A 27,477-nucleotide genomic window follows, 5' to 3' on the forward strand; every position below is an offset into this window, starting at 1 on the left:
AGCTCATCCCTTCCTAGCTAAGCAGTGCTGTGAGGTACAATAAATAACACAAGCATGAAATAAATTAACCATGTAGCTAAACAGAAAGACTGATACTAAACTAGTAATGGAGCCATCCCTCCATGCAGTAGTCACCCACTGCCACCTTCTGTTCTTGCAGGCAATGCAGCACATTAAAATAGTATATCTTTTCACAGTATTTTTTCATTACTGCTCAAGAATGAAAGACTTCTTTAGCTTTGGGGTTAAAAAGAAAACCTTAAAGCAATAAGCATAATTACTGTACTAATTCACTAAGTCTTTTGTACAATCACTTCATAATGTCACTTCAGTAACTTGAGAAAGAAAGTTTGATCTACATGAACTGCTAGGCTTTGAAATTAAGGTACAGGACCCCTGGGAGCATTCAGTAGTAGTATGCTAGTTAATTACTTAGGGGGATTAGTGGGAGGAAGATAAAACCATTTAGCAGATATAGAAGCTTAGTAATGAACCTATCGTTTCTATTCCTAAAATTCCTCTATATTATCTAATAGCAGTGTGTCAGTGGACATGGAAGTTCTAAACTACCACTTTTTCTCCCCGATCTTTCCTTTGTCCATTACCTGTTTCACATCGCGAACTAGGTGATGCAAAAGTAGATTTGATGACCCTTGTTTCTGTGGTGTGAAAAAAAAAACAAGTAAGCAAACACATGACCCTACATTAGAAAAACCAATTCAGTAAAAGAAAGCAGCAAAAATAAGAATAAACTACTGTAATTCAAACTCTCCTAACTCAAACTCTCCCCACAAACCTCTTCAAATCATCTCACTACCAACCTGCAACTCCTCCATTATCTTAAATCTTGACATATTCTAGAAAGAAGCTGATATCACTTTGGTTAAACAACATATAACTTTCAATAAGACAAGCACGTATCATATACCAGAATAAAATCAGAAAATATTTCTCATGAGCTTCCTATGAGCACTTACTCTAGTTCAGGTCAATTAATCAAAAATAAAAAGCTGGGATATCAATCCAAAACTTCAACATTACAATAAAAATTATCAAAACCTATTAATTTTTTTTTCAAAAAACCTTCATAAAAACGTGGTCTAATTATCAAATCCCTTAAGAAAAACAGTATTCTTTCTAGTCTTTCTTATCTTAAGTTGTACATTGGGACAAATACTCACTATATTATAGAGTTCTTCTAAACGAGATATGGTAAGAAAACGGTGCATGTTCACACCATGCTCTATTAACAGCTTCACAAAATCCACACGGTCCATCACTAAAGCATCCAGCATTGCCTGTTCCAAGGCACCAACCTCCAGAAGAACACAGATGAAAGAAAAGTTTAGAAAATCATTTCCTTCTTTTGGAAAAAATAAAATACTCCTAAATAGGGATCTCTCTATCATAATATTTTGTCTTTATGTATGTTCACTCGAAGTGCATAGTATGGAAGAAAATTATGTTGGAGCAAGATTCTGCATAAAAAATCCAGCAGACAGGAGGCGTAAAACTGAGTCTCCATAAACCCAGCACCTGTAAACAATTCTACAATTCTAACTTTTAAACCATATTCAGATAATACATGTCATACTCTTTAATGCACTTCAGAAGCTAATGTATGATAATGTAGAGGCTGGAAGGAAGCTTCTTTTTTGATATATGACAGAAGTAATTTCAAGGTACTGTGATTCAAGATCTCTCTGGAGTTCTCTGAGGCAGACTTCTTTTCAAATATGAGACATAACCTCTGTCAGGATAAACTCTCACAAAGAAACCATGAAGCAGAATTCTACCTACAACAGTATCCAAACGGTGAAATCGCTCTAATCATGGCATTTTCTCGGAGCTTTTCAGGATTTCTACATGCAAAATAACAAAGGACTTGGATATTCAAGGTTCATATAAATTCATATAAAGAATTTCTACAGAACACATTTGCACAGAAAATGCAGTAGGGGGAAGCAGAATGAGGACACTGGCACACAAACAAGGCAAGTGCTAGTGCTAACTTGGCACATGAAGTCAGTACTTTCCACATACATGTTTACGTTTGGAGGAAGTGATATTAAAAGATGACAGACAAAAGATGACAAATTTTACAGAATGGTCACATACGAAAAGAAAACTCAAACACTGTTCCTGAGTTATTGGTGTTTCTTCCAGAAATGTCTCGAAGTGATCATTCTTGTACTAAATTTCCTCGAGCAGTCACTCCTTGAGCTGGCAGTGTTCTAAAGAGGTTTAGACAGTCGTCTGGTAACTGTTAGAATGATATTCTTTGTTTTAAAATGCATTTGAGACTGAGCTGACATTTAAGCAGAAACATAGTTATAGCTCATTACAATCTTTACCTTCTGAAATTTTAGGACAAATGTTCTAAAAAGGAATAGCCACAACCTGTGCATAATTTTACATGTTTCCTTAAAACACCTAAACAAACAGAAAACTACTAAGACTGCATGGACAATCGCAGATTTGGCACACCCTGACAGAAGAGTCTCTTTAATTAAGAAAGCAACTAAGTCAAACATAGACTTCAAAACTGTGCTTGTGCATTTTCTTATTATTTTTCTTCTTTACATGTATAGAGAAAACATTGTTATTTAAGATTTTTTCCTGTTTTGTTGAAAGAAAAACTTTCAGGAACCTATGTCATTCTAATTTTTGCTTAGAGAGGCAGCAACACATGCAAGGCTTGTTTATTACAAGTTCTTTATATCCTACTTGGAGGGGAAAAATACTCATTACTCGACGCTGACTTTTTATTCAAAATGGTACTGAACAACTACACTGAAATAGGTATGAATAGGTACACAGATCTTTTTCAAATATATCAGAAGCAAAGGAGTAGGGGGCCCACCAGTGAACATTTATAGCCAGAGGATGACCAAGGTATAAAAGATATACTAAAAGAAATAAGGCTGTTGCAGAAATGGCAAATTAATTCATTGCCTCACTGCTCACTACAGAACATGTTAGGAAAGGTCTTATATCAGAGCTATTCTTTATGGCAAACAAATCTGAGGAACTGTGTCAAATTGAAGTGTCAGCAGAAAAGATTATAGAAGTCATCCATGAAGTGGTAGCAAATTGTCAGGACCAGATGCTACTCACCTAAGAGTTTCCAGGGAACTGAAATATAGCTGGAATCAGCACCTCTAACAGCAGAATGGAAAACGGTAGAAAATATGCCAGTTGTTAAAAAAGACAAAGGAATGTACAAGTTTCTAAGCTATGGCATACCAATACCATTAGAACTTTGAAAGGAGAAATATAATGAAAATGCAACAAGGAAAAACAATAATGGCAACAGGGGTAAATACAGTAGAGGGAGCAAGGCAGTTAATTTGTTGAATGAAGTTGGAACTCTACCAGAATTCTGGCACAGACAATGAGGATAAGGCTGTACGATTGATACAGTACATTTATATCCACACAGAAGGTTTTGATGACAGCTTTCTTGAAGGACTTCTAAACAAAATAAGTTGTCACAAGTAAAAATGTTCTCCAATTGTTTCATAACTGATTAAATGGTAGGAAAAAAATATTATTGACAGTGGTGAGAGACTAAGAAATTCCCACACATTGAATATTCACTTGACAATATTTGCCAGTGATACAAAAACTACTCATCATCATAGAACTGATTTGGAGTAGATGCAGAAAAAGCTAGCCAGCCAAAAAAAGCAGGTGAAATTCAATATCAGTAAATGTGAAATAATGTACATTTAGGAGACAACCCTACCTGCATATCAGTCTTGAAATTAACTCAGAAAAATAGTTAGCGGACACATCTTATTAAAGTATGAAGGCAAGTTTGATATAAGTTGGAAATAAGTAAAAAATGCAAACAGAGTCTTAGGATTTATACTTAAATGAATACAGAATAATGTGTAATATATTAGTCTTCCAATAAATTTCTTAATGAAAATAACAACCAAACCAAACGTATCTTGAATATTGGGTACAAGCTGCCAAAAAGGCCTGAAAAAAGTACACAGAACAGAAGTTTGTCAGAAGTATGGAAAAACTGAACAGATAATCACCTTGGGAAAGCCAGGAGTGAAGCCGGGGGACACTATGCAATAGTTCTTTAAAATCTTCTGTGAAAATTCAGTGGGGACAAGGAAAATGTTATTTGTTACTTCTCTTACACAGAGAATCCTAGAATCATATAGTATGGAAACGGTCTTTAAGATCATGGAGTCCAACTGTAAACCTAACTCTGTGAAGTCTGCCACTAAACCATGTCTCTAAGCGCCACATCCACATGTTTTTTAAGCACCTCTAGGGATGACAACTCAGCCACTTCCCTGGGCATCCTGTTTTAATGTTTGATTACCCTTTTGGTGCAGACATTTTCCCTAACACTCAAGCTCAAGCCTCCCTAAACCAACTTGAGGCCGTTTCCTCTTGTCCTATCACTTGCTACTTGGAAAAAGAGACTGACACCCATCTCACTACAACCTCCTTTTAGGTAGTTGTAGAGACTGAAAGGTCTCCCCTGAGCCTTTGTTTCACCAAGGAACAGAAGGGAGGTTATTCTACCCCTGTACTTGGTACTGGTGAGACCACACCTCAAATACTGTGTTTAGTTCTGGGTCCCTCTTCACAAGAAGGATGTTGAGGCTCTGGAGAGTGTCCAGAGAAAAGCAATGAAGCTGGTGAAGGGGCTGGAGAACAAGTCTTACGAGGAGCAGCTGAGGGAGCTGGAGTTGTGTTGCCTGGAGAAGAGGAGGCTGAGGGGAGACCTTATTGTTCTCTACAACTACCTGAAAGGAGGTTGTAGAGAGGAGGGAGCTGGCCTCTTCTCCCAAGTGTCAGGGGACAGGACAAGGTGGAATGGCCTCAAGCTCCACCAGGGGAGGTTCAGGCTGGATATCAGAAAAAAAAATTCACAGAAAGGGTCACTGGGCACTGGAACATGCTGCCCAGGGAGGTGGTTGAGTCACCTTCCGTGGAGGTATTTAAAAGCTGGGTGGATGTGGTGCTGCGGGGTATGGTTTAGTGGTTGATAGGAATGGTTTGACTTGATGACCCTGGAGGTCTTTTCCAACCTCGTGATTCTGTGATTCTGTGACTGTGTAATTCTGTAATTCTGTGATTCTGTGAAGGGATCAAATGAAAATATCAGGTATACATGAAAATATAAGATCTCTTTATTACTCCAGGTGGGGGTCTCATGAGAGGAGAGTAGAAGGGCAGAAGCACCTCCCCTGACCTGCTGGCCGTGCTTCTTTTGATGCAGACCAGGATACTGTTGGTCTTCTGGGCTGCAAGCATGCGTTGCCAGCTCACGTTGAGCTTCTCATCAATCAGCATCCCCATGTACTTCTCCAAAGGGCTGCTCTCCATCACATAGTCCCCCATCCTGTATTGAAACTGTGGATTGGCCTGACCCAGGTGTAGGACCTTGCACTTGGCCTTGTTGAACCTCATGCAGTTCACACAGGCTCACTTCTCCAGATTGTCCAGGTCCCTCTGGATGACATCTCAACCTTCTGGTGTGACAACTACAACACTCAGCTTGGTGTCATCTGCAGACCTGCTGAGGGTGCACTCGGTCTCACTGTTTATCTCATCAATGAAAATATTAAACAGCACTAGTCCCAGTACGGACCCCTGAGGGACACCGCTTGTCATGGATCTCCACATGGACATCGAACTGTTGACCACTACTCTCTGAATACGACCATCCAACCAACTTCTTATCCACTGAACAGCCCATCCATCAAATCCATATTCCTCCAATTTAGACAGAAGGACACTGGGGGGGACCATGTCAAAGGCTTTACTGAAGTCCAGATAAATTACATACATTGCTTTTCCTATGTCCATTGACATGGTTACCCCACCATAAAAAGCCACTAGATTGGTCAGACAGGACTTGCCCCTCATGTAGCCGTCTTGGCTGCCACTAATCACCTCCCTGTCCTCCATGTGCTTTAGCTTAGCTTCTAGGAGGATCTGTTCCATTATCTTCCCAGGCACAGAGGTGAGGCTGACAGGTTGGCAACTCCCAGGGTCATCTTTTCTACGCTTTTAAGAAATGGACATGACATTACCCTTCCTCCAGTCACCAGTGACTTCTCCTGACTGCCATGATTTTTCAAATATTATATAGAGTGGCTTGGCAACCACATCAGCCGTTTCCCTCAGGACTCTGGGATGCATCTCATCAGGTCCTGTAAACTTAGATACATTCAGGTTCCTCAGGCAGTCATAGACCTGATCTTCTCCTACAGCTGGAGAGGCTTTACCCCCTGGCCTCCATCTTGTTGTCTGTTGACCCAGAACGGTTGAGGAGAGTAGATGCCAGTGAAGACTGAGGCAAAAATATCTGCTGGAATGTTTTCAAATAAGAGCAACAAAGCTGGCGAAGGGTCTACAGAACAAATACTATGAGGAGTAACTGAGAGAACTGGGGTTGTTTAGCCTGCAGAAAAGGAGGCTTGGGGAAGACCTCACCACTCTCTACAATTACCTGAAAGGAGGTTGTTGTGAGGTGGATGTCAGTCTCTTTTCCCAAGTAGAAAGTGACAGAACAAGAGAAAACAGCTTCACGTTGCCTCAGCAGAGCTTGAGCTTTAGTATTAGGAGAAACGTTTTCACCAAAAAGGTAATTGGGCATTGGAACAGGCTCCCCAGGGAAATGGTTGAGTTGCCATCCCTGAAGGTATATAAAAGACATGTGGATGTGGTGCTTAGGGACACATTATAGTGATAGTCTTGGTATTGTTATGTTTACAGTTGGACTCAATGATCTTAAAGATCTTTGCCAACCTTAATGTTTCTATGAACCTATCCTATGGGTCTATAATTTTATTGTTATATTATTTATACTACTTCAGTAGTCAAAGAAAGTTTCAACTGCCACACTCCACATGTAAATGCAAAAGACTAATGCAGACTCACAGAGCTTGCCAACATGTATCTTCAATGATAAAACTGGCAAAAGTATAATACTTTTCTTTTACTTCAACAGTATAGAATTTCAAGCAGTAAGAGAGATGGTGTTCCCCTTTCTTTAATGACTTACACAGATGTGCTTCAATAAAACTTATCAACAGTTCACAGCAGAGCTGTTGTAAGGCAAAATACTAAACATGCACAAATATAAAAATGAACATGTTATGAAAAATGAAGGATAGTATTGGGAAAAAATGCGTTTTCTTCTCAGAGTCAAAACACAACAGGATATTGAAAAAAAAACATAAAGGCAAAAATATGCAAATGTTGTGTATAAACACATCTTTTCCATATTCCATAAAAATCAGTTGGACAAAAACACTTTTAAGATTATGCAGTCAAACACTCAAAAGTTATCAGACAATTCACCTCAATCAATAATGCTACAATTATTCATTGTTCAGTCATATACTGTGTTTCCCCATAGGGTTTAGTCTTACTCAATTCAGAGTGAATGATGATCTCTTAGCAGGGAGCTCTGGCACATTTTGTTCTAACTTCATTGTTCCAGGCTTGGCACATCCCTTATTATTCACACACCTTTCAAACCCTGAAAACAAACCTGGCAATTTCCTTCTTTGTCTTTCAATGGGCACTCAATACCATTTATTTTTACCAGGTTTTGTGCAAGAACATGATGCGACCATCTTCACCTCACAGACAGTGAACTGAGCCCAAAGAGGTAACAGCAGCAACAAAAGTCCTTTCATTTCTAGATGCCTAATTGTAGAAATTTCAAGCACAGTCCTATGTATATTTAGCCTTATACACACAGGAGAACACATAATGATAGCCAATAAATTCAGGTTTCTTGTGTTAAAAAAAACCGGCTACAGTTACTAAGAAAAAATATATATGTATACCTATTACTGATTTTCCAAAATATAAGTTGTAAAGAAAAAAAGGCACTTGGGACTGGAAAAATCAGCCTTGTAATACTTAGGAGGAAAAACTTTAAATGTACTTAGAAGTATCAGACATATTTAGAACATCAGATACAATTTCTTTAAGAAAATATTTACTTTTATAGCACATGGGAATAGCATGCTTTGAGGCACTTACAGTTATATATTTATCAACTATAAAAATCATATTATTTACATTAAAACTCACTTAGGGAGGGCTATATCCAAATACTGTATTACATCTGAAAACTTGAAAAATACAATTTATAGGACTGATTCAATTTCTACTGTACATTCTTTCAATTACGACATGCCTTGATTGCAGCTATTCCTAAGAAACAGTATCTGAAATAATGCCACAATGCCATGTCACCATAATTAATTCTGCCATTTTTTTAACTGGTAACACCCTAAAGGACCATCATTTCTGTATTTCTGTCTAAAACCAGGAAAACAGAAGCAGCACTCCTTTGGAGAAAAGAGTACATTAGGATGCAATAAAATATGCTTGACTACCAATGATTGCCAACACAGGTTTGAGGAATACATATTCAAAATGACCACCAAAACTATTTTGAAAAGCTAGCAGCAAAAACTACAGGAATTTCAGATATCACCTCTTCTTCGGGGAAATAAATGTGTTTGATTTTTTACTTGATGCACTCTGCAGTTGAATAGTTTACAATTTTAAGAATAATGACTTTCCATAATCAAAGATAACTACTCCAGAAGAATGACTCCAAGCATCAAACTATTCCTGAATCAAAGCCTGACTAACAGAATTCATGGAAAATTAGTCATCATAGTAAACTGTAAAGTCACTTGAAAATTAAAAGATAATAGTACCTTCCAGTGTTGTCCACAAGCCAATATGTGTTTCTTGGCAATATCAAGCCGATTCCAGGCCAACGCCAAATCTAGCTGATCTGAAGCAGACATATTTGTACCTAGGAAACAAGCAAAGGACTTAGCAATTTTGACAAATTAATTTTACTCTACTGCTTTAAAAAGGTAAGCCAATGGGACTACATGTTCAGATGAAAACAGGTTATACTTTTAGAAAGGTACCTTTCAACAGTGCAGTCAGAATTGCCAAATCAATGTCTTGCTGATCTTCTGACTCCACATCAAATATGGTTATCTGTTAGAATTGCAGAAGTATACTATTTGAGGTGAAGCAGAGAAGTCTGTAGTTATTTCTTCTTGGTAAGGGCTGTGGTAGATTAAATCACACACATTTCAACATATACAAAGCCACGATTTCCCTTGTTTCAGAGAGAAAACGTACCACTTTGCTTTTTAATGTAGTGGCATCCCAGGAAAACTGGCATCAACCTACTGCATAATTAAATGAGTCTACTTCCTTTTGATTAGAATTTAAAGCTGAGAAATGTGAAAATGCAATGTGGTTGATACCTACTCAGTTTTCACTCAAAGTAAGTAAAATAGAAAATAGACACTCAAAGTAAGTAAAACAAAAAAAACAATAAAACCATTGTGCAGTTTCCATTTTAGTAATCATTACTACAACTGTCATAACTCCCATAACAAACACTTGGTACTCCACCATATTTGAAGAGTTGCGGCACACTAGCAGTGACAAGAAAAGGAGCAATAGAACCTCCATGTTTAAACAGACTAAAAAAGGAAAATGCAGGGAACTGAGCGCTGGTCAGCCTCACGTCTATGCCTGGCAAAATCATGGAGCAGATCCTCCTGGAAATTATGCTAAGGCACATGTAGAGGTGGTTGTTGACAGCCAACATGTCTTCAACAAGGGCAAATCATGCCTGACAAATTCAGTGGTCTTCTATGACAGGATTATAGCATTGATGAATAAGGGAAGTGCAATGACTTATGCAAAGCATTTGACTCTGTCCCACACAACATCCCCATCTCTAAGATGAAGAGACAAGGATTTGAGAGGTGGACCACTTGGGGGATACAGAATCAGCTGGATGACTGCACTCAAATACTTGTGGTCAATGGCTCAGTGTGCAGGTGGAGATGAGTGACAAGTGGTGTCCCTCATGGGTCTGTATTGAGACCAGGACATTTTAATATATTTGTCTGGAAGAGACTTGAGAAGTTAACTAAGCAGGCTCTGTGGATGAACTAGCACAGACATCTTTGTCTTGTCTATGTATTGGAAAATATTTAAGGATGCTTTCCAGAAAGCACAAGAGCACTCAGCCCCCGTGTGTAGAAAGTCAGGCCAGAAAGGGAAGAGACCAGTGTGGCTTAGTCGAAACCTGCTGGTTAAACTGAAGATGAAGAGGGAACTGCACAGGCAGTGCAAGCAGGGACATGGAACATGGGACATGCATAGGGACGTTGCCTAGTTGTGTAGGGTTGGGGTCAGGAAGGCCAAGGCAGAGCTTGGCAAGGGAAGTAGAGACTAACAAGAAGGGCTCCTACAGGTGTGTCAATCAAAAGAGAAAGGTCAAAGAGAACGTACCCCCACTGATTGTTGTGAATAGTGACCTTGTATCAACAGATGAGGAGAAAGCTGAGGTACTTAACATTTTTGCCTCAGTCTTCACTGATAACTGCTCTCCTCACCCCTCCTGGGTCATGGGACAGCAAGATGGTTCATAGTAGAGAAGGATAGGGTTCGTGATCACCTGAGGAACCTGAACATATATAAGTCTATGGGATCTGATGAGAGGCATCCCAGAGTCCTGAGGGAATCGGCAGATGTGGTTGCCAAGCCACTCTCCATGATATTTGAAAAGTCATAGCAATCAGGAGAAGTCCCTGGTGACTGGAAGAAGGGTAACATTGTGCCCATTTTTAAAAAGGGCAAAAGAGACAACCCTGAGAACTACCGACCTGTCAGCCTCACCTCTGTGCCTGGGAAGACCTTGGAACTTTTGTAACAGGTCCAGAAGAGGGCTACAAAGATGATCAGAGGGCTGGAGCACCTTCCATACAAGGGCAGGCTGAGAGAGTTGGGCCTGTTCAGCCTGGAGAAGAGAAGGCTCCAAGTGGACCTTACAGCCACCTTCCAGTACCTGAAAGGATCTCACAGGAAAGCTGTAGAGGGACTGTTCATATAGGCTTAGGGTGAATGGGTATAAACTAGAGAGGGGCAGATTTAGACTTGATATAAGGAAGAATTTCTTCACCATGCGAGTTGTGAGACACTGGAACAGGTTGCCAGTTGCCAGGGCAAGTTGTGGATATCCCATCCCTGGAGGTGTTTAAGGCCAAGCTGGATGGGGCCTTGGCAGCCTGATCTAGTGGGAGGTGGCCCTGCTCATGGCAGGGGGGTTGGAACTAGATGATTTTTAAGGTCCCTTCCAACCCTAACTATTCTATGATTCTATGATTCTGTGATTCTATGATTCTATAACACCATTCCTTCTATAACTACTGTGCTCACGCTAGCCTACAACAGAAAAAAAACCAAAAGAGATAACAGCAAAGGAAGACAACTTATTCTCAGAGTGTGAACCCTACTCACGGACTCTCTATGCTCCATGCATTCCATTAAAATGTGAAATAGATGACTGGACTGTTTCTGTCCCAAGCTAAATGTATTTTGAATCATCAGTAAGACCTCCTCCTTTACTTGAGGACGCAGCTCCCTGAAAAACAGACGAACGAACAATAATGAGTACATTTTAGCTACTTCTTACTAGTGCAAATGACACCTCAGCAAAGACATAACTTGTACTGAGCAGAGACATATGAGACTTCTCTTTTATTTCTCCTTCTCTGTTGACTTATTCCTATTTTCTTTCAACAAAACAAAGCAAAGGCACCCCATAACATAAATTGTTATTCACACAGTCATTAGGTTTGACCATACATATATACTATTGGAAAGAGGACAAATGAAAAAGTTGACAGCTCTCAAGGGATTGTCTGTGAACATAGAGCTAAAAATCACTAAGAATTTTGATAACTTTTTCTTTCTTACAATAATCTTACAGGGATAAAATGAAATTCCTCATTATTTGTTCAGTAGGCTTCATACCTCTCCCATCTTTTTCCTCTCAGTGATCTTTCTATTGACCTTTCCACCCATGTTTTCTTTTTCTTTTGAAATGGCAGTTGGTTTAGGTTTTTTTAAGATCAAAGATACGGAAGAAACAGCAACCGTAGAAACCAAGTTCTCAATACAACACACTATGTCCCCAAAAGAATATTTAGAAATATAATAAATAAGCAATTAGGATATGAAGTTTTTTAAATTTCTCATTTCAGTCAAGTTACCTTTTTAAAATTTGGTATTTCATTTTTAAAGCCCTTTTGACTTTGAAAAACTTTCACAAAAAGACTAACTGGCTATACAAATATATATATAAAAATATATATATAAAAATATATATATATAAACATCATGGACATAAAATTCTCATGCAATTTCTTTTTCCTTTTCAAAAAAGTATTAATAAACTTGGCAGAATAATTCTGTTAGCACTAGTTCGAGGCAGGGAAAGAAGAAACTCTGCTCTCACTTAACAGAAGTAAAAGCCAGCAAAAGACCATAAAGGGTTCATTACTAGAAGCATCAGAAATTTTTCCAGTGCTTTTGAGGCAAGTGTTTTTAGGTCCTGCCCAATAAGACAGATCAAACAGGAGAAGCATTATGCCACTACTCACCCTGTATCACCCATGTGTTTGTGGGTAAATGCCAGAATATCTGCAGCTCTGCCAGTGCCCTCATAGACCACCACAGGAACAGCTGGGCTGGCCCTCACGTACTCCCACACCATTAGGATCACACTGGGGCCTCCTTCCACCACCAACCCAACTACAGGTACACCTTGGCCCATTCCTGTTTCAAAACACACCTAACCAGTTACAAACAGGTTTCAGTCACACAAAAAAATCAGAACATCTAGCAAATAAGTACTCTTGAAGGAGTCTCATACATGGTTCAATGGAAAGGAAGTCATGCCTTCACCATTTACAATTTGACTTAGACTTTTTAAGACTTTCACAGAAGTCCTGCAATTATATCAAAAAGGCCATGAAGACTCCCTGATAAAATAAGTGGCCCTAGCATTGGAAAGAAGAAACATCCTTCAGAATATCTCTCTGCCCTTTATGACAGCCCTCACACACAATGAAATTGGTAACATTTTAAATGCCATCAATATCCATTTGTTTACCTACATGCATAGAGAAGCAAACAAGCACTTCACAGACTTTCTCAAGTTTTACAGCAATAGGGTGGTTTTTTTAAAAACCAAATGTAAATTTCAAATGAGACTCAACAGAAATGGAAAAATAACAGAAAGTCTGACTTGCAAGAACTCATAGTAAGAAAAGATATGAGGCTGAGGAAGAAGGTCAAATTACAAACACATTAAAAATTGTGGAAGTTTCTAAATTTGTAAATACTATAATGTGAGCAGATAAAAGAAATGAAAAGTCAACATTGTAACTCTGCTAATGTCTTTTTAACATACCTCAGGACTTAAATCACTAGGGAAGAATGAACTTCCACAAATGATTTATACAATCTAGAGCATAAAAAGAAATACTCGTCTAATAAATATATAATTCATACATTATACATAAAGCAGTTACTGTATAGGCAAACAATGGAAGTTACGTAATCTGACAAACAAACATTGTCTGAAAGTATTCCTTTTGCAACAAGTCTTCATTTCTTTCTTCTTCGTTCACTCTTCATGAGGTGGTCACAGTCTCACAATATAGGGGAGTACTGAGGATAGAAGTAATGAACAGTGGAAGGATTCAAATGCCATTGAATGTAACAGTTTTTCCACCTAGCAAAATGCTAGCACACCATCTAGTGCTAATGTCGAGACCACACAAAACTGCAAAGTGAGCAAATTCTCAATACTTACTGAATAATCTGAGTCATCTAGATATCTCTACAACTGAGAAACCAAAAAGCAAGTTAGCCCAAATGTACACTGCTTTATAGAAAACACCCCCTTTTAATTTTCCTGATACTCAGAATTTAATACACATGCAAATAACAACTTCAGCCTCAGTGAAATCTATGGCAAATGAAGATGCATTATATGTAACAGGAAATGTCAAGTACCTCCACAACTTTAAGGATAGGGTTTTCTGCCATAAAGCTACCCACAGGGGTACTCACTTGTATGTATCTTTTGAAGTGATATGTGCTTCTCCAAATTCCTCCTGAGCACCATTTCATTCCCATACTTGCCCACAGTTCCATCATCTGCCATTAGAAAATGGGAATGCATGCTATTGAGGGTACTTAGCTTGCTGAGTGGATTACCCAGAGTCTGGTACAGGCAAACTACCTAAGAAAACCAAAATCAAAAAGATGTTAAAAAAAACCAGTAAGATATCACCATCTATGTTGTCTCTCTTCATCAAATTATGATTTTCTGAAAGCTTCCATCACAATTTTGCTGCTCTATTCAAACATGGGTTTTCATTTGATTCTTAACAGCAAGACAACCACAATTAATACCACAGAAAGCGTATCTGATTAGTCTTGCTGTCCTCAGTTAGAGTCACTGTCTACGTTACTTTGCAACAGTTGAAATAGAATAGCATATTTTTCCTGGGTGTATTCCCATTAAAAATTTGTGAGCTATCATTTATCAGGGATGACTTCACCTTTTTTGTTGAGTAGTTTTAAACAGTTTATGTTGATTGCATTCTCACATTGGCACTCACATGAAGTTCTAGTTTATGAATTAAAATAACGCATATTAATACCCTATATATGTATACCACTAACTTCACTGCTCATCCTGAATCACATTAATATAGAAATACATGATGTGCAACCACAGGAGAATTGCCCAATTAATTACAAAATTTCAAAAGAGAATGGCAATTTCCTGTAAGAAAATAAATATTTTTAAACTATCAATTTACATACAAAAGGCAAAATACCATGCCTCAGAATGTCAAAAAATTCTACTGCTTAGCAAATTTGAAGCTCTATTACTGACAAAAAGTATCAAATCAGTGAAATGAAGCAAGCAGAAAATACAGTATGCAAAAAAGCTATAACATCCCCTGAACATGGAGGTTTTTATCATTAAAATGTGTCCAACTCACATCTTTTCCAATGAGATCCCTCTGGTTCTCAATGACACCCCATGAAGGAACCCCAACAGCACAGATCTTTCTCAAGTGTGGTGAGGCACGGCCTTTCAGTGCATCCCCCACATGTCTGGACACTCCTAAACAGAAAATTAAATCAACAATTTTCTTCTACACTTGGAGACCTGCTAGAGAACACAAAAGAAAGGGCTTCCCATTGCTGAATTTATATTGTAGTTATGTTTTAATCAGAAACAAACTATCCTACCCTACTTGTATAATTGACATGTACTATGGTAATTGTAAAGATCAGTCATAGTGCACCAAGGCTTCAAACTCAACACATATTTGTAAGTAACAATACTCATACATGTTGTTAATGGTGTTTACTACCTCCATAAAAGCTTTACTATTTACACAATGCACAGAACAGTTTTCCTGTAAGGTCACCAGATTGAATAAAAGGTGAAGTCTGTAGTTTTGAGAGTAGTCTACAGAGAACTTCAGACACTAACAGAATAATCAGTGGATTATCATAATTCAGAACTATTTTAATTATAAAACACAAGTTAAATTTAGTTTTGAAAACATTGCAAAAACACCATCCACAGTCCTTAGAACCTAAAAATCTTAATGAAGCAGACAAAATTGACTGCAAATAAGTTCTGGTTATCTACTACCACTGTGTCTTATTAAGTGCAGGATACCCTGCTCTTTAAGAAAAAATAAATTATTATATGTATTCAGAATACTTGTTAACAGCAGAAGAACAAGATATCACTGTTTGAATTATGCAGTGTTCCTTTAAAAAGTTTTATTTTGTGCTAAAATATCACAAATTATCAAACAATTTCATTACATTCACCTGAAATATATATGCTTGCATACAGAGAAAGAACACCAGAGATGGACTGAAACAAAGAAAAATAATAACACTACCGCTGTTGATGCCTTCTGTAATTATCCATGCTCCTGTGGTCTCAGCAGCTTTCACCAATCCTTTGCTGAAAATCTGCTTGACCTTTGAGGGAAGCTTGAAATTTTGAATGCCTCCATGAACAGAGATCACTAGCTTTGGCAACTCCATCTGCCATTCTTTAACCATCAGGTGCAACAACTGATCCAAATTGCTATCATAAGAGAGTCTAATATACTGGAAGAAACAGTAATAAGTAAAATAAACATCCTTTTTACATATTACAAGTGAAGAAACCGTTACATCTTACGAAGTTCTCAGCATTAATTTCTCAAAGATTTTGTGCAGGATTAGAACTTTCACAATATTGCACAAAAATACATCAGCAGGATGCACCATATAGACCATGCTTTATTGTGATGAATTTCAACATAAAAATTTTATACACATTTTAACCTGACAGACTTTTAGATTCCCCTACTCTCTTAAGACAAACAATCTGATATTCATCCAAAACCACTTTTAGTCTTTCTATTGCTGAAATCACAAAAAGTAGTTGGACATAAAATCCAGCATCTATTACCTTGGCATGGTAAGTGTGATCTCCATCTTGAAAATTGATTGTACCAAATGCATCCGTTGGACTCATCTTTGTGTGTTTCTGCACAGACCATTCTCCAGCATCTCTCTGTGGGGCAACCTGATAAACAGGCCAGCTACAGTCTACTCCTGGATGATCTCCAATCAGCCGTCCACAGCAACATCTCACATAAAAAAAAAATAAATTATTTTATGCCAAACACACTGGTATGCAACTTCAGGATAATTGTCAGAATAGCCTAAATTGTTTTTCTAAAAGGAAAGACATCTTAGCTTTCTGACTTGAAATACAATAAAAATTAACTCAGCTGAAAAAAAAATCTCAAAGAAGGCAAAATGACATTGAACTAAACCATAAATATGTTTCATTGGATATAGAACTTGTTCTCTAGCCAAGGATCACTAACAACTGCTGGGGGTTGGACTAGATGATCTCCAAAGGTCCCTTCCAACCCAAACTGCACTGTGATTCTGCGTGACCCTGTTTGAGTCCCATACAGCAACTCTGACTCAAGCAATGCAGCTCATATTTAATGGTCTTATGTATTAGACATCAGAGGAGTATCATAGGACTGATCAAGGTTTGCTGTGGTTAATACCACAGAAAGATTTAGGAGTTACCATCATTAATCAGGAGAAGAGGACCAACCCTCAGTCTAGAGAGAACTTCAGGGTGATCATTATACTAATGCTTGGATGTCAGCAAATTGAGTACATAAAATAAACAGATTGGAGTCCAGTATTAAGGGAAATTTAGCAGAAACTCAGTTAGCATTAAAGATTTGTAACTGGATGAATAACCCAGACTGCAAATTCAATCACTGTTACTGTCATGCAGGCTTTGACAGGCTCCAGTCGCTTCGACAGGATTAACTTCAACGTAATTTATAGTGACATATGACAGTCTGGTTTTCCTCTAGACATTTCAGAAGTTAATATGCCATGGTAAAAGAGGATAAACTCTTCCCTTTTAAGTCTTTCAAGATACCAACAACCTCTAACAATCCAAACTCAATGACTGCCTTGAGACTGAGATGTATTACTCTTGGACCTAGGGGCAGGTTACATGTAAAAAGCATTTCAAAACCCTGAAGAGTTGCATTCAGAGTTTTCTGTGGATGTCAGTGAGAACTAACTGGTGAGAGATAAATATTAAAAACTGAAATTCTGTCGTTAAAAATAATCCAAAAACAAACAAAAAACCCAAAACAAACTTAGGAAATTTAAGAAATGAACTGCTTTAAAAAGGCACTTTTTGATAGCAGAGACCATGTTTGAACTCCAGTTTTTCAACCCAGGCAAATTACATATGATTGACTCAATGCTCTGCAAAAGCAGAGTGGAGAAAGAGGCCTCTCACACTCTCAGGGAATTAATAACTTCATTAAAAAAACTTATTAAATAGTTGAGAAAGAGTTGTAGAAGCCTAGCACTTCTGAAAAGACTTGAACTCTGTTGCCACATGTATGACGATAGTTAGGTAGAAGTCGAAGGCAATAGTGACTACCAAAAATGCTCAAAGTTTTGTCAAGTTAATTCAACGTGGCCAGCTAACCCAGGCCATCAAGCATAAATAGTAGCATATCCTAAAAATCCAGGGACTTGCCAGAAAGAAGTCAGGCATGTGGTCACAACCGAATTCTGGAAAAATGAAAAGAAAATTCTGTAGATAGGAGAAGGAAAAGATTCACAGAGGGGTTTTTATTGTCAAGTTACTCTAACCAAAAGTACTGCCCAGCCTTGCTCACTGTATGACTGCACTACTATTTGCACTACGATGGTGGCCCAAGAAAACCCAGGGATTAGCAGAGGGGACACAGGAGCTGCTGAAACAAACTATTAATCTAGGGATTTCATTTTTATGACCCCAAAAGCAAAATTAACTGTATTAGGTTGATGCAAAAATAACTGCTGGTTTTTGTCATTCTAAATTGAGATACCTATTTTGGATTAACTGTTATTTAATTGTGTTCATGTAGTACAGCATTTTAAAGTATGACATTCACTTATTTATGCTAATGGTTTTGTTTTCTCTGGTTTTTTTTTTATGTTACATTGTCAAATTAAAGATGCAAAGAAAGCAAATTTGAGCAATTCCGTTGTATGAGTTTAGGAGACATAAAGCAGCAAAAACAGAGAGCAATATCAACCAAGCACTTTTCCCAGGGATCTGTCAACAAACATACAGCTCAACAGTGGTTCCAAAAATTACATAATAGAAATGAGAGCCTTGAAGATTAGCAGCGTCATGGACATCCTTCTGTGATGACAAGCAGTTGAGGGCTGTTATTGAAGTAGACTCATGCAAAACAACTCAAGAAGTTGCAGAAGAACGAAACATTGTCCACTGAACAATTGTTCCACACTTGTACTAAATTCGAAAATAAATAGCTAGTGTGGCATGAGCTGAAAGAAAACCTAAAGATGACCATTATGAAGTCTGTTCTGTGCCTTTTGTGCAACAAAAACAACCCATTTCTTGATTGCATTGTGACGTGACAAAAAAAATGGATTCTATACAATAAGTGATAGTGTTACATGTAGTGGATGGACCAATGTGAAGCACCAAAACAGTTTCCCAAACTGAATTTGCATCAAAAGAAAGTTTTAGTCAATGTTTGGTGGCTAGCGAGTGAAATCATCCGCTACAATTTCTTGAATACTGACCACACCATCACAGCAGAGAAGTATTGCTGAGAAATCAACAAAATGCACTAAGAACTGAAACATTAATGCCCAACATTTGTCAGTTGTAAAGGACAAGTTCTTCTCCATGACTATGTGCAACTGCATGTCTTGGAAATTACTCTGCAGAAGCTCTACAAGCTGGGCTATCAAACTGTACCACACCCAGCTTACTCAACAGATTTCTCTCCCACCAGTTACCGTATTTTCATACATATCAACAACTTCCTGCAAGAGGTTTTCCACAACCAAGCAGCAGCTTAAAATACCTTTGAAGAACTCATGAGTTCCAGAACTCCAGTATTCTGTGCTAGTGGAACAAATAGATTTGTTTCTTGTTGGCAAAAAAATGCATTGATTCGAATGATTTTTATTTTGATTAGTAAATTTTACTCTAAGCTGTGTTATATGGCTTTAAGCTTGATGGTTTAAAATTACAATTATTTTTGCATCAACCTAACTATTTTGCCTTCTTATATGTAAAAGCAAATCAAGGCTTAAGAACTAAACAAAAAGTATCCAAGCTGGAACTTGGGGAATAAGCCAGTCAGGTTGTCGCTTACAGATAGACACTTACATTTGTGACTGGAGAAGGGCAACATTGTGCCCATTTTTAAAAAGGGTAGAAAAAATTACCCTGGGAACTACCGACCTGTTGGCATCACCTCCGTGCCTGGGAAGATCACCAAACACATCCTCCTAGTAGCTGTGCAAAAGCACATCGAGGACAGGCAGGTGACTTCAGACCGTCAGCATAGCTTCACAAGGGCAAGTCCTGCCTGACCAACCTAGTAGCTTTCTATGATGTGGTGACCACATCAGTGGACATGGGAAAAGCAATGGATGCAATCTATCTGGACTTCTGTAAAGCTTGTGACACAGTCCCCCACAACATCTTTCTCTCTATCACTGGGGATTTCATATCCTGAAAAGATAAAGTCCTGAGCAGCACAGTCTGATCCCTCAGCTGATCCTGCTCAAGGCTGGGACTGGGACTGGAGACCTCCACAGGTCTGGCTTGGGTTGGAACTGACCTTAAAGATCATTCAGTTGCACTCCCCCTACCTTGGGAATGGACACCTTCCACTAGATCAGATTGCTCAAAGTCTCATGGCCTTGAACACCTCCTGCAATGGGGCACCAGTGCTTCTTTGGGCAACCTGTGCCAGTACTTCAAAACCCTCACATCTACAAAATTTTTTTCTTAATATCTAGTCTTAATCTCCCCTCTTTCAGTTTAAAAGCATTACCTCTCATCCTGTCCCTGCACACCAAGATAAAGAGCCTCTCCCCATCCTTCCTGCAGCCCCCCTTTATGTACTGGGAGGCTGCTCTAAAGCCTCTCCTGAGCCTTCTCTTCTCTAAGCTAAACAAGCCAAATTTTCTCAGCTTTGAATGTGTATTGATTCAGAACATCTTTGCAATGACTTTACCTTCTTTGTCTCAAAAGCTCACTAAGCTACTAGTGAAATAGGGAGCAATGTCAGTAACACAAAGCAGATTCCTGGAAAAGTCACACCCCAAGCAACAAGGGGAAACCTGGAGGGTGTACATTGCGGTAAAAGTACCTGCAGTAGCCAGATTACAAAATCTGGTGCCCAAGCAGATGGCACTTTAGAGATCATCTGAAAAAAAAATCCCTAAAAGGTCAGATACAAAGACAATTTGGTAGACTAGCTCAGATATGTAAGGATGCAGAAGTTCAGCACCACATTTCTGGATATTCATGCAGTGAGATCAGTCTAGGTGCTCCCCGGGATGTGTTTGTGAGCACTGCACTAGAAAGTAGATAGAGGCCATTTTAACACATCAGGGAAGCATGGACAAGGGTGCCAGTAAGTTACTCAAATTTAATTAACAACTTCTAAATGGAGTTATTCTACTTAGTATTAGCAAATAGTTGCATAACCCACTTATAAGCTGTTTGCAGACCTTGAAAGTTCTCTGCAAGTAAGAAATCATTAACAAGTTTAATTTGCCTACAATATTAGGTCAAATTATTGTAGGCATCAAGTACATTCATGTCACTTCAGTAATGTTGAAAATTACCGATCTCAAGAGCCCCAAAACCTGTTTCATTTCTGATCTAATAAGTACAATATATAACCAGTTGTAACACTCATGTGAAAATTATTTCCCCTTGTTAGGAACAGAAAAATTCTTCTAGAACAAACCCCTGTGTACAGTTAAAGATACACAAGAAGATAAGAACAGTTAACATTTGGGAAAATGTACTTGCAAGGTAGCAACTGACCAACAAGAACATCGGACATACACAAACATTCTGCATAGATAAACATACTAACAAATAGGATTCATATGAATTCAAACAGCATGAAAATGCTCAACAAAAAGTGAAAGAAACAAATGTAAAGACAGAAAATTCACAAAGGTACAGGATCTCTTTACAGAGAAAGGTGAATGAAAAAAACAAACCCACCCTGTGAGGTGCACATTTCCAGTTTCTTTTCCTCTCTCTCCCACTGCAGTATTCACATTTGTGCAGCAGAACTGTATTTGATTAGGAGGCTGAATTTGTGGAAAACTAACCATGCAGGTTAATTCTCTTACCAATTACCTTCCCTAACCAAATAAAACATAGTAATTCTGTGGGGAAGTAGGGGAGGATTGCAGAACTGCTCTGGTCTCAGTTTAGACAAGATTAATCCACCATATTTTGAAGCACAAGTTAACTTCAATTTAGATACCTGGACGTTCGCAAGAACCATTAAAATCCTCCCTGCATTTCTGTTTCCAGAACACCCGCAAAAATCTCTCAGTCTCCATTTTTCTGTTCTGAGGCAAATAAACGCTTACTCATTCCCTGAGGGGCAATTGTCCCTTTCTGAACAGATGCTTCACAGGTCATCTGTCTTGCTTATAAGGCCAAAACATTTCTGTATATTGGCCCATCTGATTTCAATGAGTAACTTATTTAGTTTCTGGAAAACATGACTTTTGTTTCACATAAACCTTAGAAGTAAAATAAAGCACGAAGCCAGGGGAAGTCTGACCTCAGTGCCAGGGAAAGTCATGGAACAGGTGATCTTGAGTGCTATCATGAAGCACATGCAAGAGAACCGGGTGATCAGCCCCAGTCAACATTTGTTCATGAAAGGCAGGTCTTGCCAAACTAACCTGATTGCCTTCTAGGACAAAGTGACTCGGCTGCTGGATGAGGGAAAGGCTGTGGATGTGGTCTTCCTGGACTTGAGTAAAGCCTTTGACAGAGGTTCTCACAGCATTCTGCTTGAGAAACTGTCAGCCTCTGACCTGGACAGATGCACACTCTCCTGGGTGGAAAACTGGTTGGATGGCCGGGCCCAGAGAGTGGTGGGAAATGGTGTGAAATCCAGCTGGAGGCCAGTGACAAGTGGGGTTCCCCAGGGCTCAGTGCTGGGTTCAGCCCTGTTCAATGTCTTTATCAATGACCTGGACAAAGGCATCGAGTGCACCCTTAGCAAGTTTGCGGATGACACTAAGCTGGGTGGAAGTGTGGATCTGCTGGAGGGTAGGGAGGCTCTGCAACGGGATCTGAACAGGCTGGACCGCTGGGCTGAGACCAATGGGATGAGGTTTAACAAGGCCAAATGCCGGGTCCTGCACTTGGGGCACAACAACCCTGTGCAGTGCTACAGACTAGGAGAAGTCTGTCTAGAAAGCTGCCTGGAGGAGAAGGACCTGGGCGTGTTGGTTGACAGCCGACTGAACATGAGCCAGCAGTGTGCTCAGGTGGCCAAGAAAGCCAATAGCATCTTGGCTTGTATCAGAAATGGCGTGACCAGCAGGTCCAGGGAGGTTATTCTCCCTCTGTACTCAGCACTGGTGAGACCGCTCCTTGAATACTGTGTTCAGTTCTGGGTCCCTCACCACAAGAAGGATGTTGAGGCTCTGGAGTGAGTCCAGAGAAGAGCAACCAAGCTGGTGAAGGGGCTGGAGAACAGGCCTTACGAGGAACAGCTGAGAGAGCTGGGGTTGTTTAGCCTGGAGAAGAGGAGGCTGAGGGGAGACCTCATCGCTCTCTATAACTACCTGAAAGGAGGTTGTAGAGAGGAGGGTGCTGGCCTCTTCTCCCAAGTGACGGGGGACAGGACAAGAGGGAATGGCCTCAAACTCCACCAGGGGAGATTTAGGCTGGACATTAGGAAAAACTTTTTCACAGAAAGGGTCATTGGGCACTGGAACAGGCTACCCAGGGTGGTGGTTGAGTCCCCTTCCCTGTAGGTGTTCAAGGCACAGGTGGATGAGGTGCTAAGGGGCATGGTTTAGTGTTTGATAGGAATGGTTGGACTCGATGATCCGGTGGGTCTCTTCCAACCTGGTTATTCTATGATTCTATGATAATCAGAAAACAAATAATCAGGCTCATGTGGGTGACAGGACCAGTTAGCACCAGCTTGCTAGCTGTCAGCTATCAGGAACTCATTGTTTTCTGATATTTCAGCATTCAGAAGCCTTTAACACAAAACAGATATCAAGGAAATTTAAAAATGTTGTTCCAACAACTGATAACTTATTATCATAAACAAACACTATTGAAACCTGTTTGGCAACACCAGAGGAACAGCAAATGCTGTATTGAAAACCAGTAATTAATACAAACCACACAATACTGTCTGAAAAATCCACGCATTAGTTTAAATCACCAAATGAATGTAATTTTTGTTGCTTCCCTTCCCAAAAGCAGAGACTCAGAATGCCCATTGCAAAGAACATGAAAAAAATCTTCAGAAAACCTATAATCAGGAACGTTTCTACTGCCTTTTTTTTTCTCCCTTTATATTTTATTCTTCCTTTTTCTGTAATTCTTACTGTTAATCCTTGCTTTCACCTCACTTTCCTTCGTATCATGCAGGATATAGGTGGAACTGTCTCCCATTTAAAGGCACATTTCTGCCTTTCATTCCTCAGGAGAAGATTAAGACAAACTCATCCATATAGACTATATGGATTAAATTTTCTATTACAAAAAAATTGAAGGTTATCATACAATTTATTTTACCCAGATTTAAGCTAAACATTCTCCAGCACTTCATCCCCCTGCCTCCCCCACACCCCTCCCGTTCTCTGGAAACCCTACTCTGACAATATAAGAAAAAACTTATTTTTGCAGTCATTACTTCCTTAACTAGGAATGCCCATCACCCACTTTAGGTGGGTGATGACAGAATCATAAATATGTATTTATTCACTCCTACCTGATTAAATTCTGGCACACTTGGCATCCTGCAGGGCACCTGTGATAAAAGATGGATAATTAATACACGCTTGTATAAGAGAAAACATCTGTAACAGTACTCATAAAATATCATTTCACCTTGGAAAAAAAAATCTCATCAAGAGCATTAAAGGATGTGCTCTTCTGCACTCACTCCGGAAGATGTACTGGTGTGCTGGCTTTGGCTAGGATAGAGTTAATTTTCTTCATAGTAGCTAATATGGGGATATGCTTTGGATTTGAGCTGGAAACTGTGTTGATAAAGCAGAGACGTTTTCATTATTGCTAAGCAGTGCGTACAGGCAGTTGAGACCTTTTCTGCTACTCAGACCATTGCACCAGCAAGTAGGCTGGGGGTGCAGAAGAAGCTGGAAGGAGACACAGCCAGGACAGCTGACCCCAACCAAAGTGGGTGTCTCACACCATATGATGTCATGCTTAGCATACAAAGCTGGGAGAGGAAGAAGGAAATATTTAGAGTTATGGCACTTTTTCTTCCCAAGTAACTGTTACGCATGATGGAGCTCTGCTTTCCTGGAGATGGCTGAACACCTGCCCACCAATGGGAAGTGGTAAATGAATTCTTTGTTTTGTTTTGCTTGTGTACACAGCTTGTGCTTTACTTATTAAACTACAATTATCTCAACCCATGAGTTTTCTCACTTTCATTCTCTCCCCCGTACCACTGAGCAGGGAGTGAGTGAAGAGCATTGTGGGGCTCAGCTGCTGGCTGGGGTTAAACCACAACTGGGTAACTTCTGTTACCCTGTATGTTTGGCAGTTTACATCTCAGATCGTATGTGAAATCTGCATTTCCTAGATGAGATATCTATCTTACCTACTTTACACTATCCAAGTCTTCAAAACAATGTGTAATTACAAGTTTACATCCTCAGAATGTCATCTCACTGAGTTCATTTAGGCAACACTGTCCATTAGATACACAATCTGGAATGCCAAACTATGTTTGCTTTTTCAGGTCCTAAAACACAGGTTGAGGATTTGATCTTTTCCTTATTCTTTGTGCACTCTACGTCAGCCCAAACAGAAACGTATATCTCAGAAGACTGTGATCAGCAGCAGGTATTATTCTATGAAAAGGAGAAAACAGTGTTATAAGAGTAAGAATTCCTGTGCAGCACTAACTCTATGTAACTCGGTCTCTTAATCAGACGCCATACTACAGCTTTGGTTACTGGACTGAGAGTAACATATCTAAAACTAGGAAGGTCAGTTGTTGCCAATTTCTAATTCAAAGGAACAGCCTTACCAAGACCTGTAGACACCAGCAATCACCAACTGGGGCACTGCAAAACTACAAAGAACTTCATCCAAACCATGTACAACATTTATACAAAATTGTTCTGATTCTTTCTAAATGTAACAGAAAGTGAAATTCATTGTTTTACCTGTGAGGATCTCTTGAACTGGGAATGATGTGTGCACATTCTCTCTTACTGAAGACCTCTTCAATCCAAGATTTGGGGCACTGGAAAGACATTTCAAACGTAATTGTATTCCTTAACTTAAGAACATAATGTCAAATATTGCACTGTAACACCTATGAGGCACAACGCATAACTCATACTGATGCCCATTGTGATGTTAGATGCTATAAGCTGATGCTAGAGCTCTGAAAAGTCCTAGCTGTTCACTCCCAAACTTTACACAGCTCTGCAGAAAGATCAATACTAAAATTCATTCACCTCTCACTAATAAATATGAAAATTATTTAGAGGATCTGTCAAACACATGTCACAAGAGAGCAGGTGAGTGAAGGATGAATCAGAACTGCTTAAAGGACTGCCCTTCCCTTCTGCTAGAAGACTAGCAAATGGCAATCCTACTAAAGATGTGTCAAAAAAGGCAAGATTCTCTTTACCTGAAAGAGACAGTGGATTCCTTCTTCCATTATTTCTAGCATAGTTAAGAATAGTTTCCTCCTGCTTGTATATTTGCTGAACTACTACTACAGTGAAATGCAAAAGCAAGGACTTAAGAGTGTATATCAGATGAGTTTTTATCTCTGGCCTCCAGGGGCACTGTGAAAATTGTCTTAGTGAATCCTACTGCAGGCAAGTAAAATGAAGAGTCGCTGTGGTAAACAGATGTTTTTCAAATAATCTCATTGGAAGTCTCTGAACGTCTTTCTTTTCACATCTATCAGGACTGAATTCTGCAAAAGGAATGATAGCTTTTGGATGCTGAACTTTGAAAACTCTGGGACTGAATTTAGGAAACACTAGAAGCAAAGGATTTTCTCTTATCCTCAAAGAGACCTATTTCTACAATGAAACACACAACGGATAGATATTTTTATCATAAAGAGTAAATACAACTATATTGACCATTATTATCTCACTGTTTCTCATGTTCATCTGTCTGTGTATCTGTTGTCTTCCTTATACACAGACAGTAAGCTGTCTGGGACAGGGCAAAGCAGGATCCTGGTTTGTGATCAGGTATGTAAAGCAAACGGTAATCAAATAATAAACATTGACTACTTATTCATGTCTCATGTTTAAAAACAATACTTCCTCTGCAAAATATCTACTCTGTAAAAATACTTCTGGTAATTACTTGTTTGTAAAATGTGTCTTTCATACAATGACTTAGAAAATAATTAAATTCATGAGAATGACTGTAATTCAACTTATTAAGAGTACTGCTGGAAGCATTTTATGGATGGAGTTCAGTAATAATTCTTGTACAAGAGAATATCTCTCTTTTATCTCCTGAATGGAATTATTATTCTTGATTAAACTGACCCTTCGAGTTTTTACATCACCTTCACATCCCTAAATAGCCCTGCATAATCTCCTAATCAATAACACAGCTACAGGGGACCTAAGTGAACTCTCGGCTTGTCTGCAGATGGGGACCCAGCTTCCACCCAAACTAATGGGAGTCCTACCTTTGATTTTAAAGTATTCAGGCCCTCACCGACAAAGATGAAAGAGATAATTAGAAAACATTTTGATGAAATTGTTGTGCATGCATATTCTTCCAGGAGTAACTAATTGAATTGTGTCTAACTGAGCTTCAAATGAAGGAGTAGCAACGTGGAAGATCCTCAGGGCTGGACAGAGCACAGGCATGCAGGGAAATAAATTATTTTAGAAAGAGACCTACCCAAAACAAGGTGCAAAAACTAAATCCAGATA

General features: G+C 39.0%; 1 protein-coding gene across 1 annotated transcript in view; it reads right to left on the bottom strand.

Moving 5' to 3' along the window:
- TRPM6 (transient receptor potential cation channel subfamily M member 6) overlaps window positions 1-27,477 on the bottom strand; it is a 90,459-nt gene that overhangs the window by 49,307 nt on the left and 13,675 nt on the right. Inside the window, exons 2-13 of the mRNA XM_069881215.1 lie at window positions 25,723-25,802; window positions 24,294-24,332; window positions 16,394-16,574; window positions 15,834-16,047; window positions 14,910-15,034; window positions 13,966-14,137; window positions 12,489-12,663; window positions 11,344-11,467; window positions 8,946-9,018; window positions 8,724-8,824; window positions 1,182-1,316; window positions 606-659 (exon numbers count right to left, since the gene is read on the bottom strand). Of these exons, the coding sequence (XP_069737316.1) occupies window positions 606-659; window positions 1,182-1,316; window positions 8,724-8,824; window positions 8,946-9,018; window positions 11,344-11,467; window positions 12,489-12,663; window positions 13,966-14,137; window positions 14,910-15,034; window positions 15,834-16,047; window positions 16,394-16,574; window positions 24,294-24,332; window positions 25,723-25,802 (1,473 nt within the window). The remainder of the gene's footprint in view (window positions 1-605; window positions 660-1,181; window positions 1,317-8,723; window positions 8,825-8,945; window positions 9,019-11,343; window positions 11,468-12,488; window positions 12,664-13,965; window positions 14,138-14,909; window positions 15,035-15,833; window positions 16,048-16,393; window positions 16,575-24,293; window positions 24,333-25,722; window positions 25,803-27,477) is intronic.

Source organism: Phaenicophaeus curvirostris, chromosome Z (assembly GCF_032191515.1).
Source record: "Phaenicophaeus curvirostris isolate KB17595 chromosome Z, BPBGC_Pcur_1.0, whole genome shotgun sequence".
NCBI classification, from domain to species: Eukaryota; Metazoa; Chordata; class Aves; order Cuculiformes; family Cuculidae; genus Phaenicophaeus; species Phaenicophaeus curvirostris.